This window comes from Alnus glutinosa, chromosome 2 (assembly GCF_958979055.1).
Source record: "Alnus glutinosa chromosome 2, dhAlnGlut1.1, whole genome shotgun sequence".
NCBI lineage: Eukaryota > Viridiplantae > Streptophyta > Magnoliopsida > Fagales > Betulaceae > Alnus > Alnus glutinosa.
The window spans coordinates 31603858-31621436 of NC_084887.1; the positions used below are offsets into that span (position 1 = coordinate 31603858).

At 35.9% G+C, this 17579-nt stretch overlaps 2 protein-coding genes and 4 non-coding genes across 9 annotated transcripts; 2 read left to right on the forward strand and 4 right to left on the reverse strand.

The window, feature by feature from the left end:
- The first annotated feature begins 1770 nt into the window (after positions 1-1770).
- On the forward strand, positions 1771-5858 carry LOC133859478 (protein SET DOMAIN GROUP 40). Of its 2 annotated transcripts, none has more exons than XM_062294890.1 (6): positions 1771-1978; positions 2337-2484; positions 2592-2723; positions 2855-2995; positions 3355-3648; positions 5059-5858. In XM_062294890.1, the coding sequence occupies exons 1-6, from the start codon at positions 1836-1838 to the stop codon at positions 5686-5688; spliced, it is 1488 nt and encodes a 495-aa protein (XP_062150874.1). In that variant the 5' UTR covers positions 1771-1835; the 3' UTR covers positions 5689-5858. The 2 variants fall into 2 exon arrangements, with proteins under 2 accessions (XP_062150874.1, XP_062150875.1); XM_062294891.1 differs by having other exon boundaries at positions 1838-1978; positions 2242-2484.
- Positions 5859-7084: 1226 nt separating this feature from the next.
- Positions 7085-7177, reverse strand: LOC133862115 (small nucleolar RNA Z103). The gene has a single exon (XR_009899138.1). It is a non-coding gene; the product is annotated as a small nucleolar RNA Z103 (small nucleolar RNA).
- Positions 7178-7278: 101 nt separating this feature from the next.
- LOC133862117 (small nucleolar RNA Z103) lies at positions 7279-7381 on the reverse strand. Its single transcript, XR_009899140.1, has one exon. It is a non-coding gene; the product is annotated as a small nucleolar RNA Z103 (small nucleolar RNA).
- Positions 7382-7475: 94 nt separating this feature from the next.
- On the reverse strand, positions 7476-7577 carry LOC133862116 (small nucleolar RNA Z103). Its single transcript, XR_009899139.1, has one exon. It is a non-coding gene; the product is annotated as a small nucleolar RNA Z103 (small nucleolar RNA).
- Positions 7578-7675: 98 nt separating this feature from the next.
- Positions 7676-7778, reverse strand: LOC133862118 (small nucleolar RNA Z103). The gene has a single exon (XR_009899141.1). It is a non-coding gene; the product is annotated as a small nucleolar RNA Z103 (small nucleolar RNA).
- Positions 7779-10276: 2498 nt separating this feature from the next.
- Positions 10277-16692, forward strand: LOC133859479 (sucrose synthase 5-like). Of its 3 annotated transcripts, none has more exons than XM_062294894.1 (15): positions 10277-10626; positions 10714-10868; positions 11167-11359; positions 11475-11593; positions 11674-11890; positions 12324-12419; positions 12522-12695; positions 12788-12904; positions 12993-13159; positions 13245-13469; positions 13557-14123; positions 14638-14776; positions 14892-14971; positions 15501-15549; positions 16483-16692. In XM_062294894.1, the coding sequence occupies exons 1-14, from the start codon at positions 10366-10368 to the stop codon at positions 15502-15504; spliced, it is 2514 nt and encodes an 837-aa protein (XP_062150878.1). In that variant the 5' UTR covers positions 10277-10365; the 3' UTR covers positions 15505-15549; positions 16483-16692. The 3 variants fall into 3 exon arrangements, with proteins under 3 accessions (XP_062150878.1, XP_062150879.1, XP_062150877.1); XM_062294895.1 differs by having other exon boundaries at positions 16489-16692; XM_062294893.1 differs by lacking the exon at positions 15501-15549.
- The last annotated feature ends 887 nt before the right edge of the window (positions 16693-17579 follow it).

Genomic DNA, 17579 nt, shown 5'->3' on the forward strand with positions numbered 1-17579 from the left:
AAAGACCACATTCATTCTTGGACCTTGGTTTGGGGCCGCGTTGCCTGTGAAGACCACACGTTACGCCTTTTGGTTGGTGGGTCAGCTGTTTGACACGTCGTCCCTTTTGCACTTTCTTTCGGTTTCCTTTTTGTTTTCTTTTGGTGCACGATGAAAAATGTTTACACCTGTAATCAAAGAACAGTAACCCAAAAAATAATTTAAAAAAAATTCCACCACCTCCTCAAACAACTACGATTGATATTTCACGATGTAATATGTTTAAGATTACGTGGCAGTGAAAATAATTATTAATTTTTTTATGAGTATTGATTTAATATGTGATTTTTATTGTTAGATCATCAAATTATATAACAATCGTATAAAAATCTATTAAATATCATTACTAATTTATTGTAAAAATAAGATAACACACGAACAAGATAGAAGTACTCTCACTTAAAGGTGCGATTAATGAATGATGGAATACGGGTATTATATATGCTATGGAGCTCTAAAATACACAGATATGAGCTATTTTATTGCTAATACTTTGTTTTGTTATATTTAACGATGTATATTTTAAATGACGTAACAAAATATACTTCATATGATAATATATATATATATATCATTAAAATTTAATATAGATCATAAAATAGTTGGATTCTTATTCAAAATATAGATATGAAAGAGATATGTTAACTACACAACTTTTACATAATAATTGCACAACAATATTTATGTGTAAGAGAGTTTTCTCCTCCCATAATGTTATCAAGAATTTTTTTTTTTTTTTTTTTTTTTTTTTTTTTTTTTTTTAAGAAAAAATTAAAACTCACTTATACGTAAGCATTATTGTGCAATTGTTGTGTAAAAGTTGTGCAGCTAACATATATCTACATGAAATATGATCCGATTCAAAAAAGATATATTATTTGCACAACTCTTATACAACAATTTCTCAATAATGCTAATGTGTCATTTAAACAAAAAATACTGAACACATCAATATTGTTATGCAATTATCATACAAAATTATTGTAGAGCTAACGTAATAACATATATCTCGATCCAAAATGTGTTCATATTTGGAAGTAGGAGAATCTTCTAGATACTCTTTGAAGTACGGAAACCTACCTTTTCATATACATGCATCAATGTATCTATTTTTTTTTTTTTTTTGAAAGGATCAATGTATCTATTTGGAAGTTCGTCAAATGCATGAACCGGGGAATAAAGGCAGTGAGTGCTCCAAAAATAGAGTAGACTTGTATTTGTTAGTGGCTAAAATAGTTCAATTACTATGATGTGTTTGGCAAACTATTATAATTTGAACTATAAGAGGCACTTAATTAACTGATTGTTCAATAATGATGCGTGCACTCAAAAAATAATAATAATAAATAACGTGGGTCAATTGCAAATGCTAGAGGATGAGTTGGCCAAATACCATTCAAAGTTGTGGTGATTTCAAACTAAAAGGTTTTTTTTTTTTTTTTGTTTAACCTTAAAAAGATTTCTTAATTCGAGAATTTGTATTATGGTGATTTCAAACTAAAACCATTAACCATGTCCATGTAGATATATTAGTCCAAAAAAAGAAAAAGAAAAAGAAAAAAAGAAAAAAGAAAAAAAAAAGGGCTTAAAATGATATTTCATAATGAAAAAGAATGTTACCTAATGGGCTGGATTGGGCGTGGCCCGAAATGCTTTTCCCATTGATCTTGGGCCAAGAATATTAGGATGCGCATTTTAATAATGTCGGCCTGGACCGACCAGAGCTATGGCTTCACCACTCACCAGTAATGTATATTGATTATTGAGAGGAATAGGATCCTCTCCAAAAGAGAGAGATGGAGGAGCAGGAGCAAGACATGAGCCTGGAAAGCTTTCTGAAGTGGGCAGCAGACCTTGGAATTTCAGACTCAGCGGGAACTGTCCCTTATACCTGTCTGGGACATTCTCTCTCCCTCTCCTACTTTCCTCACGCCGGCGGGTACGTGCAATTTCATTTTCATCTCATTTCTTCATCTTGGCCTATCCTCTGTCTCTCCGTTTGGTTGCCGAGAAAATTCCATATCTCAATCTTATGTTATAATTTATGTGTTTCGATGAACGAAATGCTCAACCCAGCGAACCCAAATTGTTGTAGGCTCTTCTGGGTGGAGTTAGATTTGTTTTGTTTTTTTAACTTCCAATTGATGAAGTCAAGATTCAATCTTGATTTTCTCTTCTTGGGTTTCCTCGGTAAACAAACAGGGGTAGGGGAAGGTGAAGTTATTAGAGGGAGAAATTCTTGATACTCAAATGGGTCTATCCTATTTTTCCTGCATATGTTAATGGGAATGCTGCAGTAGAGGTTTGGGTGCTGTGCGTGATCTTAGAAAGGGAGAGCTAATTCTAAGAGTTCCAAAATCCGCTTTGATGACCAGGGAAAGCTTGTTGAAGGATCACAAGCTCTCTCTTGCTGTTAATAAGCACCCTTCTCTCTCCTCTATCCAGGTTTCTTTCTATGAATGAATTTTCATTGGTTTGTCAAATACGTAGACCTAGTTGGACATTAAGCTTATATGTACTTAATTCTATCTTCAAAAAAATTTCCAATGCAGATATTGACTGTGTGTTTATTATATGAAATGGGTAAAGGAAAGAGTTCATGGTGGTATCCTTACCTGATGCACTTGCCGCGCGGTTATGACATTTTAGCAACTTTTGGTGAATTCGAGAAGCAAGCTTTCCAAGTTCAGTTTCTGATTATACAATTTTAGTTTGTTTGATTAGATTAGGTTTCATTATCTCTATTTTAGGATCTATATCAGATGTTATTTATTTATAATTTAAATTGTTTCTGAAGTATTTAAATGGTTGCTAGGTTGCTGATGCTATCTGGGCCGCAGAAAAGGCCATACTAAAGGCTAAATTAGAATGGAAAGAAGCTAATCAACTGATGGAAGAACTTAAGCTTAAGCCTCAACTTCTGACTTTTAGGGCTTGGCTCTGGGCTGCTTCAACTGTGAGTTACTTAGCCTTCTGTGACAACTAATGCATACTAACATAGGTTGCCCATTGATATGCCATTTCTGGTTTTTTAGTCAATGAGCATAGAAAATTCATATGCTTTTTTTTTTTTTTTTTTTGAACTTTCAAATGTCAGAGCACGAATTGTGATTAAACATTCCCTGGCTTCAATACAATAGTCTAATAAAGAGATGGCCCGGGATTTTGCTTGAGGCTATTATACCTGTGGTTATGTTCATCAATTTGATAGTCCCTATCTGTTAATTGTTGCATTCATGGGGTGTCTTGGTTGCATCTTGCCCTAGTTTATATTTGTCAGTAATCTAAATCATTTATATCTGATCCTGCTGAAAGATATCCTCACGTACGTTGCATATACCATGGGATGAAGCGGGATGTTTATGTGCTGTGGGAGACTTATTTAATTATGCTGCACCAGGAGAGGAAACAGTTTGTTCTGAAGAAGTAGACAGTTGGATGAGTGCCCCATCCTTTCAGGTCTCTTCTCTGTCGAATGGGGACTGTACACAGACTTTGAGCATGGAGCAATTTGATGCTCATGATCAGAGGTTAACTGATGGCGGGTATCAGGAGGATGTTGCTGCATATTGCTTCTATGCTCGGCAAAATTATACAAAAGGAGAGCAGGTACTGCAAACTTTCAAGGGCATTATTCAGCATAAAATTTGTGGTTCTTATAGGAGTTATTTGCTGATCTATATTTCAAATGGTTTCATGAATTTTTGTATTTGGTTTAATGCTTCTAGCTTCATTTTCCATATCTAGGAACCTAAATTTTGAAGTGACTTGCCATTTTTTCCTTAAGAAAATTCATTAAATAGTTTGCCTAGGGGTTACAAACCAAGTATACAAGAGAGAACCATGATGACTGTAATTTTTTTTGTGACAAGTAAAAAGAATAAAAATAAAGGGGAAGGAAGAAGAGGTAAGATCAGCCATCCATGATTGCTTTCCATTTTCTTTTCATCTATATCTGATCCTCCTTGAAAGCTCTGTTAGAGAAGGCAAGAGACATGGATTTTCAGCAATGCTTCGCTCTCTTTCTATGGCAAGATTGCTTTCCCCATTTTGAGGAACTCCATTTTCAGCTGTTGCAAGTCTCCTTCCTTCTACAGCAGCTCTTCTCTCTTTCATTTCCCACGAAAAGACTAGCTGGCAGCGGAATTTTCTCTCAGAATGCTAGCAGAATGTTTCATTCTCTTTTTGACACAATTAGCTCTCAATTCCAGCAGAGTAAACTTTGAGGATTTTGATAAGGATTGAACCTTATTTTCCAGCAGTCATATCAAGTTCAAATCTGATTGTTTATCCTTATCTGGCTGGATCCTTGTAAGACTGGCCGGACCTCCTTCAGTTGTAAGTCTTTCTTCTTTAATGAAAGACTCCTGCCAGCTACCTTGTTGGTTATAATCCTTTTAGAACTCCAGGAAAGAAGGGTTATTTATACCAGATCACCTTCAAGGGGTCCATTTGCACCCCTTTTTGGAGCTGAGAATTCTCAGCACATGGCCTGAATGTGGCAGAGGTCTTAAAACCTGATTTCATTTTTTCTTTTTTTTATGCCCATTCTGCACCTATTAACACAGTTTAAGTCTATGGGCCCCTTTTAACATTTTAGGCCTTTTATTAATCAACTTATTTCTAAATATTTGTATTTTAGCTGCCAACAGCTACTGTTGACTAAAGTTTGTTCCTCTGAAGTTAGGATACTTCAAGGTCAGACAATAACACAACTAAGATTTGAGTTAAGAATGTCTGAATTTTATGAGTCCCAAAAATACAGCAAGATAAAGATCAAGAGATGTGTTTCCATGTATGAAATATATTTAATAAATGACAGCCCATTAATCAACATTGCTGCAAAAATAAGAGCCCGCTTGACTCTCTAAAGAATGAGAAATGATAAAAACTTTAGTTTATAATAGATGTTGTATATAGTGATCTTACAACTAATGTAACTATTATTATTCCCTTGCAACCAGTTTCTTAGTTTGAAGATGAAACTGGGAAACCAACACAAGTTATTATTCTCTGCAGGTGCTTTTATGCTATGGGACATACACGAATTTGGAGCTTCTTGAACACTACGGGTTTCTACTAAACGAAAATTCAAACGACAAAGTTTTTATTCCCTTGGAACCTGAAATTTATTCCTCCAGTTCATGGCCAAAGGAGTCGTTGCATATTCATCAAAATGGAAGGCCATCCTTTTCCCTATTGTCGGCTCTGCGATTATGGGCAACCCCATCAAACAAGCGGAGATCTGTAGGACACCTTGCTTATTCAGGTTCTCAACTCTCAACAGATAATGAGGTGCATGTTATGAAATGGATATCAAAGAAATGCAATGCCATTTTGAAGAATTTGCCAACATCAATCGAAGAAGACAGTTTGCTACTAAGTTCCTTTGACGAAATCCAAGATCTCCATACCATTTTGGAGCTCGAGAAGGTGTTGTCGGCTTCTAGGGAGATTTGGGCATTCTTAGAAGCCAATAATTTGCAAAATGTAGATAGTGATAGTAACTTACTTCTCTCCAGGAAAATTAGAAGGTCTATCGACAGATGGAAATTGGCTATCCAGTGGAGGCTCAGATACAAGAAAATCCTTCTTGAGTGCATTTCTTATTGCACTGAAATAAAAGATTCTCTCCTCAGAAATATTTAGCTTTGAGAATTGAACGAGGCCTAGTTTAATGCTCTCTCTCTGTGTAACCGTAGAATGCCCAGATAAATCTGCCACCTGGGTTTGATGGTGAAAAGCAGAAACTGAAACTGAAAGATAATAATGTTGTTCATTTTGTGGTTTTGTAACTTCTCAAAACCGCAAAGCTCAAATAGTTCGCCTGGAGGTGGTGAAATAGGTGGATATGACATCCAACTCGGGCTTTAATTTGCGAGAAATACTACACACCCACGCTCCCAAATACACTTTCTGAAGTGACACCAAAACTCGCCATTGAATTCAAAATTCAATGATAATTTTCGGTACCACGTCAAAGGAATATGCATTTGAAGGTGTAGGCGTGAGTGTGTGACATTTCTCTTAATTTACATACAAGCACAGGCTTGGCATGTTCCTATTGCTTACCAGATGGACAACAAAAACTTATTACAAGTTTTTGCCCTTCACTTATAAAGACAGGCGTCTCCCGTAGGATCCAAATCCAAGAGTCCTCATGTGTACACACCTGTCCAGGCCAAAAATTGCTTGGGCAAAGGAGCTCATATTAACTCTCACATCACTCAATTTGGGCAGAAATTGCAGCAAAATTGTTATTGATCTTTTATCTGCTGATGTTCGATCAGCTCTATTCCATTTAAAATTTAATTTTCAAGGCTTTATCGAAGGTCCTGTTTCCGTAATTAGTGATTGCAAATGATTTTATATAGTCGAGTATACAACATAGAACATGAAGTTTAGAAAAAATTGTATATTCCCAATTCATTACTGTTTAAACCATAATTTGTCAAATACCATAAATAAAAGAGAAATGCCAAGCCAATACTTCTGAGAGACGATCATCCTTAAGACTAAAGCTGCATGAATAAACTTTGTAAAAGGAACATTAAGAACAAATCAGACATTTCCCTGAACTCTACACAAACTCAACATTCTATAAAATTCAATTCTTTGAAGCTCGCTGTAGATCAGACACGGTTCCATTTCAACACTACAGCTGACAGATTGCATGAAGTAGTGCAAGGAAAACACGTTTTCTCCATGCCCCCAATCAGTGAAGCTCTTCGAAGTAGATCTCAGCTGCTAAAATGACACCAATCCAAACAAACACCCGTTTCACATAATCAAGAACGATAAACAGCACCCAAAATCAAACATTAGGGAATGTATTCTAAATGAGACATTTATAACAAGGTACGTATGCAGATTAAAGTCCGGATTTAAACAGTTACCGTTGTATATTAATTAACATGATGAATTACCATAAAACACAAATAATTCTTGAGATAGGTACAGAGTGATTGCGTTGATATGCAGGATCAAAATTAAAATTTTCATTGAAAGATGTTAAAAATAAGATCAAATCACAGTAATGACAGAGATGGATCAGAACATTGGCTTGGTTTCTCAAAAGAGAAAATATCGCTCAGTTTAATCAGCGTCGATCATTTGGGGAAAGAGTCATCACTTCCATCTCTCACAAATTACAAAGACAAAAGCAATATCATTTAAAACAAGATTAGAAAAAATGTAGTAAATTTACAAACATATCGGAAATAGAGTCGACGGCTAATAATGGATCAGAACACTGGCTTGGATTCTCCTAAAAAGAGAATTACAAAAAATAGCACAGTTATAATCAGCTTCGATAATTTGGGGAAATAATCATCACTTCCATCTTTCACAAATTACACAAACAAACAATCATTTAAAACAAGATTCGGAAAAATATAGTACACTTACAAACATAAACGCGATAAAATTGACGAAGAACGGATCAGAATACTGGCTTGGATTCTCCAAAAAGAGAATTACAAAAAATAGCACAGTTATAATCAGCTTCGATAATTTGGGGAAATAATCATCACGTCCATCTTTCGCAAATTACAAAAACAAACAAAATCATTTAAAACAAGATACGGAAAAATCTAGTACATTCACAAACATAAAAGAAATAAATTGACGACGAAGAATGGATCAGAAGACTGGCTTGGATTCTCCTAAAAAGAGAATTACAAAAAATAGCACAGTTATAATCAGCGTCGATAATTTGGGGAAATAATCATCACTTCCACCTTCAATATTGTCACAATTTCATTTTATTTCCTAAAAAACAAAAAATAGAAATTGAACCAAAAAAACACGAAATTTGCCCAAATCTGCAAGAAAGAGTGAGCCACTAGACTCTCTCTCTAGGATTCGCAGAGACGGAGCAACTATGGGCGTCAGCTCATACACAAACGCTCACTGCCATCGCTTAGCGCCGGTAATCAGTATTTGACGCCGCGTGATATTAATTCATTCAAAGGAAGAGAATTGAAACCCTAACGCTATAGTGTGCACCACTCACTGATGTAGCGGAGGCTTCTATCAATGGTTTTGGGGAGAGAGAGGTCGAGGTATTTATAGCTGGTCTTCGTCTTCGAAACCCTAATTTTGACCTGGGTTTAAGGATTGAAGGCTGCTGCCGTGCCACGTGTACGGCCGATGCTTTTTCTCAATAAGCTCTTGGTTTTTTCTTATTACATATGTTGCCAGGCTAAGCGTGGGCCTGAAAAGGGTTCCACAGGGCCGTGCTTAGGTTGCCAATTCCAGGCCTAAAATTGGGTTGGGCCAGAGTTGGTTCAACCCTAGACATGTTATTCCAGAATTTCCAGGGCATTAGCCCCGCCAAAACTAGGGTCAACATGGCCCGTGGATAGTCCGAATACCAACCAATCAACTACCAGTTGGCAGTTGCCGCCCATGATGCACAAAAATTTCTTATAAATTAGTTGGGAAAAATATATATTAGCCCCCAAATTACCACTCTTTTTCTGGATGGCCCCCCAAACTATCAATGCTTAGATTCTGGCCCTCCAAATTACCACTTTCTGAATTTTTGGCCCAATCCGTTCATTTATAACGCCAATTCTAAACGGAATTTCGAAAATACCCCTCTTACACTTGGAAATTCTCACGGTTAAGGGATGAGTATTTTCGGGTTTTTGGCCAATTTCTGTTAGAATTAACAGTATAAATAGACGGATGTGGCCAAAAAATTAGAAAGTGGTAGTTTGGGGGGTCGGAGTGCAAGTGTTGGTAGTTCGGAGTGCCATCCGGAGAAAGGGTAGTAGTTTGGGGGCTAATATATATTTTTCCCTAAATTAGTTTGTATGTTCTTTAAGCTATTAAAAAAGAATGTGAGAAACATATGTACTTAAAAAAATATGTATTTCTCACATGTAATGAACACAAGTTATTATTAGTAGTTGGTTTGTAGTAAATTTCATGCAAATCAGTTTGTAGAAAATTTTTGCCCATGCATTATGGCTGCCCCTCCATCCAACTTGAAGGAGCATATTTGTTAAGTATCCTTGCTATCAAAAAAGGCCACATGTTCATTGATTGGCCGTGTGCCTCCATATATAGTTTTGGACATCCACCAGCATATATGCTTCTACTTGAAAAGTGGACCGCTTTGAAAATTACAAAATGGGCGGCTTCCTACCTTATCTTTGGAAGCAATCCTGCAAATTCTCACTTTCTTTCATCTTTAAGGATTAAGAGCGGGAAAGACCATCATTTGTAATCCCTTTCCCCTTTTCTCATATTGAATAGGAAAAAAAAAAAAAAAAACTACTTGTACAATAATGTTAAGGACATAAATTTCTTCTAAACTGAATTGGAGGAATTTTTTTCAACCTGGTATATAAAATTGACATGTGTCTCTTGAGCATGTGAGAACCATTTGCTTTTCTAATAGTTCTAATTTATAAACTGTGTTAGGAGAAATTCCTCCGATCTAGTTTGAAAGAAATTTTTGTCATAATATAATTTAGTAAAAGTAATGTTATACACCATACTTTTATGTCATTTTATTAATGCGACATTGTTAATCAATCATTTGATTGACCATTGTTTTAAAAAAAATAAAAGTTAATTAACAGTGCCACATCAACAAAGTGAGATAAAATTGTGGTATATAACTTTTTTTTTTTCTTTATTTTATTTTATAATTAGTAATACTTTTTTGGTTTCTTTTTGTAAATTGAAAGCTAGATGTTTATCTAGCTAATTTACTTTTTCACTTTTATTGCTGAAGCTTCTATTACTTGAAAGCTGCCCTGAGGAGCTGGAGCTAGACAATGAGCCACATTTACCGAAAGGAAGAAGTTGACGTGAACCAGCTTGATTGAAACTCAATATGGAGTTTCCAACCTTAAAGACTACAATGAGACAATGGCAAGGTGTTGCCGTGGAGATGGCAGCTTTTTCATATTCCTTGTTATGGTCACAAATGGCATAACGACAGAAAGAAGGAAAGAATGATACCAGTACTTCCGTGCGAGCTAGAAATAGTGTCCATAGTGGCTTTGCTTTTTAACCTGGAATCTCCTCTTACAAATAAATTCTTTTCTTTTCCTTCTCTCAGTTAATTAAGAGAGATGTTCTTTACTTTCACCATCTTCTTTAATTTTTCCAGCCAGAAAAATTCAGAATCCCAAAGGTTGACGAAATCCAAAGCAACCTCCTAACATACCCATGCATGCATTGAGGATAGTGATGTTTATAGCTCTATAAATGCGGAGTCCTAGCTACTGATCCAGCAAGCCAAACAGCTCATCGATCGATCTCCAAACTGGTCTTCGTTTGAACGAGTCCAGAACCTTAATTAATATCATGCCTTCTGAAACTTCTGATCAAAAGCCTTCTGCGGCAACCTCGAAGCGGTCTGAATCAACAGCCGATAACACGCCAGATGCCTTGAGGCAGAGCCGGAACCATATCATGAAAAGGTGCTTTGCAAAGTACATTGAAAAGGGAAGAAGGACAATGAAACTTCACCATTTAATGGATGAAATGGACATAGTCATCGTTGACAAGAACGAAAGAAACCAGGTCTTGGAGGGCGTGCTTGGCTACATTCTGTGTTCCACACAGGTTCTAATATATTTTTCTTTTTTATTCACTGTTTCTTTCACCAACGTTATGATCAGATTGAAATGATAGTTTCATTGAGATTTGCAGGAAGCTGTTGTCATACCACCGCATGTTGCCTTTTCCATAAGACCAAATCCTGGATTTTGGGAATTTGTTAAAGTCAGTTCTGATGATTTATCGGTTGAGGGCATCACCCCTAGAGACTACTTAAAGTACAAAGAAATGATAACAGATGAAAAATGGTATGTCTTCTCTCTTCATTTAGTTCTAATTGTTTGCTTATGTAATTAAGCTCCAGCTAAATGCCATGCATGTTCCTAAAATATCTAAAATCTCCTCATCTTTTTCCTATATTTTTCTGATTTATTTTAGAGAACCAAATGTAATAAGCAGTAGAGGAGGATCCATGAAAAAGGGAAAGAACAATTAATCAATTATTTCGATGACCGACCACACACGTTTTTTTTGGCTTAACACGCAATATTGTTTTTGTCAGATTGTAGTTCAAAGATTGTGTAATAACTGCATTTTACGTTGCAGGGCAAATGATGAAAATGCTTTGGAAGTGGATTTTGCAGCATTTGACTTCTCTGCTCCTCACTTAACCCTATCTTCTTCAATTGGAAATGGATTCAATTTTGTTGCAAAGTTCATAACTTCAAAGCTTAGTGGAAGAATGGAGAGTGCACAGCCTCTTGTGGATTACTTGCTAACACTAAACCATCAAGGAGATGTATGGGAAAGCCAGAGTTTGATTCATTTAAGAAACTTTGATCCAAAAAATGTTGAATTTTCCATCATGGAGAAGTATATGGTTCTGAATGCTTATAGTGATTGTAAATTTGCAGAATCTTATGATAAATGACACCCTCAGTACTGCCTCGAAGCTTCAGATGGCACTAATAGTAGCTGAAGTGTATCTCTCAGCGCTTCCCAAGGACACTACATATCAGAATTTTGAGCTAAGGTGATCTATATATCCAACACTTTGTTTAATTTGTTAGCAGACCCTTAAAAATTGATATCTGGTAACCAAATTATACACAGGCTGAAGGAGTGGGGCTTCGAGAGAGGGTGGGGAGATACTGCACAAAGAGTAAAGGAAACAATGAGAGCAGTCTCAGAAGTACTCCAAGCACCTGATCCAGTGCATGTAGAGAAGTTATTTAGCAGACTTCCTGCAATATTCAATATTGTGATTTTCTCTCCTCATGGCTATTTCGGCCAATCAGATGTCCTGGGCTTGCCGGACACTGGCGGGCAGGTGAGATATTGTTTTGATTTGGCATTAAAGAAAGTAGTCTGCTTGCAACAAATTGTTAAAAGAGGCTGGAAAGAACAGTGTCACACGAAAAAAGAGAAAGTAAAGTTGGCATTTATAAGGTCTTGCTTATACCAAGCTATTGCTTTATAGCAAGCAATGTTTGTGTGTTTGCACTTGATGCGTTTAATCGCATGCAAGATGATGCGTTTAAAAACACATGATTTTAAAGGTCAAACATCACCTAATTGTGTTTTTAAATTACAAGTTTTAAAATCGCAAATTCAAATAGATCCTGATCACCCTAACCCGACAAATAATTTCTTAAGGAAAGTGACTCCCACCTTAGGAGCATTTCTTTTAATGTTTTTTATTTGTGTTCTTACACAATTCACACTCATTAGCAAGCTGGCATTTTCCTCTGTATTTTAAACAGGTAGTTTACATTCTGGATCAAGTGAAAGCTCTCGAAGAAGAAATGCTCGTTAGAATTAAGCAGCAGGGGCTGAATGTGAAGCCCCAAATTCTTGTGGTCAGTATCATCAACAGCCAAGAACAATTTCCCAACAGCGGCAGTTTTGTTTGGAAGTATTATGAATTTATGTACGCGCTCATGTTTTTTTGACGATAACAGGTAACACGACAAATCCCTGATGCCCGGGGAACCAAGTGTAACGAGGAGCTGGAAGCAATCATTGGTACTAAGCATTCCAACATTATTCGGGTGCCTTTTCGGACAGAGAATGGGATCCTCCGCCAGTGGGTTTCTCGTTTCGACATTTATCCCTATCTTGAGAGGTTCACTGAGGCATGATTCTAAACTTCCTGTACTTTCTAACCTTTTCTTTCTGTAGTGGGTTTCAGTTCTTATCAATTGTTGGGTCTCTTTTATATAAACAGGACGCTACAGCCAAGATCCTCGACCTCATGGAAGGGAAGCCGGATCTTATCATAGGAAATTACACTGATGGGAATCTGGTGGCGTCTCTCATGGCTAGTAAACTTGGGATAACTCAGGTGTCTTTTCTTCATCAGTTCATGCAGCTACATATAGAGTTTCTATTAATTTCCATATTTACTAATCTATAGTTTGCTTAAAAACCAGGGAACTATTGCTCACGCTTTAGAGAAGACTAAGTATGACGATTCTGACATCAAATGGAAGGAGTTAGACCCTAAGTATCACTTCTCATGCCAGTTCATTGCTGATACAATTGCAATGAATGCAACGGATTTCGTCATAGCTAGCACATACCAGGAGATTGCCGGAAGGTTAGAGAAAATTACCCACAAAGCTACATATATCCAAGAGAACTTGAAGCTATATATAATATGAATTCGATTGTTCTTGTTGCAGCAAAGACGTACCTGGACAGTATGAAAGCCATGCTGCATTCACACTCCCGGGGCTTTGTAGAGTTGTTTCAGGCATCAACGTGTTTGATCCCAAATTCAACATCGCTGCCCCAGGGGCTGACCAATCCGTCTATTTCCCTTACTCTGAGAAAGAAAAACGATTCACATCATTTCAACTCGCCATTGAAGAATTACTCTACAGTAAAGAGGATAACAATGAACACATGTGAGTGTTTAAGAATAACTCTTATTTTTATACTGATAATGTGAATTACCTAACAATATATATATATATATATATATATGGAAACAGTGGATATCTAGCAGACAGGAAGAAACCTATCATCTTCTCAATGGCAAGGCTGGATGTTGTGAAAAACATTACTGGATTAACTGAGTGGTATGGGAAGAACAAGAGGCTGAGAAATTTTGTCAACCTTGTTGTTGTTGGGGGCTTCTTTGATCCTTCCAAATCAAAGGATAGAGAAGAAATGTCTGAGATAAAAAAGATGCATGCATTGATTGAAAAATACCAACTTAAGGGTCAGATAAGATGGATTGCTGCTCAAAGTGATAGGCGTCGCAACGGAGAATTATACCGTTGCATTGCTGACACAAGGGGAGCTTTTGTACAGCCTGCTCTGTATGAAGCATTTGGCCTAACAGTCATTGAAGCAATGAACTCTGGACTACCCACCTTTGCAACCAATCAAGGAGGTCCGGCAGAAATCATTGTTGATGGGGTCTCAGGTTTCCATATCGATCCCATCAATGGGGACGAGTCAAGCAACAAAATTGCAGATTTCTTTGAAAAGTGCAAGGTGGATGCCACATACTGGAACAAGTTTTCAACGGCAGGTTTGCAAAGGATAAATGAATGGTAATCACTTTAACCAGAGTATTTCTTGGCTATCATACTTCTAACCATATCGATCATTAATTCTGTAATGATTCAGGAAAAGTATTAGTCATATCTGCTCCCCCACCTGCTCTATCACTTCAAATTAACTAGCACAGATATGACTAGCACTTTTTCTTGATCGTTACAAATAGTATCAGAGCCAACTAGTAACGCCATGTGGTACCGGATTACTGCATGACGTGGCCCTGACAAGAACGCTAAGGATTTAAGGTGGGGAGATTGAAACACCCTAATCTTATATCAGAAAGATGAGTAGCCCACATTGAGTGTGTGGTTTATAAAGATATTCATGAGTGCTAAATCTCACGTTGCTTAATTACTTACTAAGTGAAATTCAACTTTAAAAGTAATTTTATAAAAGCTCTAAATTGACAAGTCTTTTTGGGGTGATAGTTCAAATTATGACTAATACTTTTCCTGAGTTTTTACAAATTCATATATGAAATTTGAATTGTTTTTGCTCTCTTTGTAGCTACACCTGGAAGATTTATGCAAACAAGGTGTTGAACCAGGCGTGCATTTATAATTTCTGGAGACAGTTGAACAAAGAGCAGAAACAGGCAAAGCAAAGATACATCCAACTGTTCTATAATCTCCAATTCAAGAACTTGGTGTGTCTTTTATTTGATTGCTTAAGCTATATATATATATATATATATATATATATATATATATATAACTTTCAGGACTTGGCTCCTGTTTCTCACATGTCATTCATTGTTACAGGCAAAGAAGGTGCCTATCCCAACTGAAGAAGCTCCACAACCAGCGCCAAAGCCAGATGCCAAACCAAAGCCCTCAAAAAGGCATGTACTTTAAAGATATAGTGGAAGCTTTCTTAATTGTTAAAGTGTCTCACATTGCTAAGATATCCTTGTCTTGTACGCTTTATAAGCCATAGTATCTCCTCCTCTCTCAAAACGTCTTTTGAGAGTGAGTAAAACCCATTTTACATGGTATCAGAGCGGGTTCCTTTGACAATGATGGGCATTTCCCTCCCGTTGTTGAACACGTGTTTAGCCAAATATGCCACACGTGAGGGGTGTGTTAAAGTGTCTCACATTGCTAAGATATCCTTGTCTTGTACGCTTTATAAGCCATAGTATCTCCTCCTCTCTCAAGACGTCTTTTGAGAGTGAGTAAAACCCATTTTACATTAATGTTATACGACTTCAAATACAAAAATAAATTCATATGAGAAGATTCTTATAATTAATCCATGAAATTATGGGGTGTCAAAACATTGTCTTGCTAGCTCCTTTTATCTCTTCAAATCGTGTAAAACGGGAATTCTTTTGATAAATTATGTAACTATTTTTTTTTTTTTTTCCTCAGGTAATTAATGAAGCGTCCGGAGCTCCTTAATCCCCAAACTAATCTCTGGGTACACATTAATAACCCAAATTACTTGTGAAGTAATTCCAATGTTTCTTTCAATGAGTGCTGTTTGGGTATTATAACTTTTAGTATTACAAGTTTCTTATAAGATGGTATTGTAGTCCACATGACAATTTTCATATCAGAACTAAAATATGGACGGCCACGTGGCAGTTCACACAACATTTTTCACGTCTACAGACTAATGTGATAATTTACTAAAATGAGGACCGTCACATGATCGATCATTTTGTAAGTTATAGTAAAATTTATAGTACTCCAAGCATTTTTGTTCTCTCTCAATTTCACCTTTTTTTTTTCTTTTTTTTTTTTTCCACTTTTTCTTGAACAATTTCTAGATAAAAAGGGAATATATATATGACTTTTACATTCACACATTCTTGAAAGCTGTTTTGGAAAAAATTTCTGTCTATGAGAATATCAAATATTAATGTTTTATATTTCTGTTTTTGTTATGATTTTGTCAAAGCAAAACCATCGGCAATATTTCTTCTCTAAAAATAGCTATTTTGTAAAACTCAAATAATTTTCAAGAATATATAAAAGATTCTTGAAAAACCTAAACTATTGTTTGGTTTATGTTTTTAAATCAAGTAATGCTACTTTTCACACCCACATCATGCCAGTTGATATAACGTGTTTTATATTAACCGATGTGTTGTCAGCATGAAAAATGAGTGTAAAGAATAATATTATTCATCCGCAATATTTTTTTAGAAGAATGAGAGTTAATTCATCCACAATTATTGAAAGCAGCAATAAAACCCGCTACCAAACGTGTTAAGTTTGATTGTATAAAAGATTCTGCATGAATAATTAATAACAAATTGTATTCATTCTCTTTTATTGGTTGCAAATAATGTTTACATTTCATTTATTCTAAACTACCCTTACTTATTTATTTATTTTTTGTGTGTAGCACCAGCCGTACACGGTCCCGACTGCAAAGGGTGTATTTGAATCCTCTCCGGTCCAAAAAAGCTGGATAGTACTTTTACAATAACAGGATATTAGATGATCCTTTTCCACAAAGATTGGTTGGGGCTTGAGGATGTAATAAGGCAGGCTTGCTTAGACTGCGTCCTAGGCCTTCGGACAATGGTGTTCTATGTGTGTTTTTTTTTTTTTTTTTTTTTAAAAAAATGTGGTGTTCTATGTTATGTCTCACATATGTATGAATAAGTATCTATTGTGTAAAGCTTGAAAAATAGAGAACTGGATTTTATGCGTTAAAGATCAACCAGTTCTGTTATGAGTGAGTCTTTTAATTGTTATAATAAGCATTGTATTCGTCTTCTTCTTCTTCTTCTTCTTCTTCTATATATATATATATAATATATAAGTATATTAATAATATGGGGACAAATTTCATGCCAAGCTTGTTGTTTCAGAATGAAATAAATTTATCTGCATTTTGTTATGATCATCTTTATTGTCACAAAAGCCACATTTTCTACTAAATAAATTAGGGGTGGGGAGAATGCCAAACGGTTTCAATGATCGGCAGACGGAATAAAAGCTATTTTGACATCAATTCAGTTTGGTAGGCACTAAAATTTTTTTTTAGGCGATTAACGGAACCGATTCAACCGAACCGTTTTTTGTTTTTTTAAAAAAATCAAAATAACGTCGCTTTGAACTTTAGAACACTTGCTTAGCCCAAAAACAATTATTTCAGGCTAAAAAAAAAAAAAAAAATTATTTTAATTTAAGATATATGATTTTTTACTACTCCAAGACACAATTTTTGACCACTTTGTCCATGTGGCAAGGTGGTCCCCTAACTACCTTTATAATTTTTATTTTTTTTTTTAAAAAAAGTAAAAATTAAAACGTAAACAAAAATAATCAGGAAAATGTGTCTAGGGAAAATGTATTATTACTCTCGAGCCAATATACCATGTGCTCTCAAAGTCCTTCGAGTACATGGAGATCATCAGATCGCAACCTCTTGGACGTACATAACTTTGTGCCGGCCGACGATCAAATGACATGAATGAGACTTCATATGCCGGT

What these genes read in the sequence shown, in the direction of transcription:
- LOC133859478 (XM_062294890.1), top strand. Translation starts at nt 1,836, where the DNA reads ATGGAGGAGCAGGAGCAAGACATGAGCCTGGAAAGCTTTCTGAAGTGG. An exon ending in TACTTTCCTCACGCCGGCGG is followed by an intron (nt 1,979 to 2,336) that starts GTACGTGCAATT and finishes GGAATGCTGCAG; the next exon opens with TAGAGGTTTGGGTGCTGTGC. An exon ending in CTTCTCTCTCCTCTATCCAG is followed by an intron (nt 2,485 to 2,591) that starts GTTTCTTTCTAT and finishes TTTCCAATGCAG; the next exon opens with ATATTGACTGTGTGTTTATT.
- LOC133859479 (XM_062294893.1), top strand. Translation starts at nt 10,366, where the DNA reads ATGCCTTCTGAAACTTCTGATCAAAAGCCTTCTGCGGCAACCTCGAAG. An exon ending in GAGGATAACAATGAACACAT is followed by an intron (nt 13,470 to 13,556) that starts GTGAGTGTTTAA and finishes ATATGGAAACAG; the next exon opens with TGGATATCTAGCAGACAGGA. An exon ending in TTGCAAAGGATAAATGAATG is followed by an intron (nt 14,124 to 14,637) that starts GTAATCACTTTA and finishes CTCTCTTTGTAG; the next exon opens with CTACACCTGGAAGATTTATG.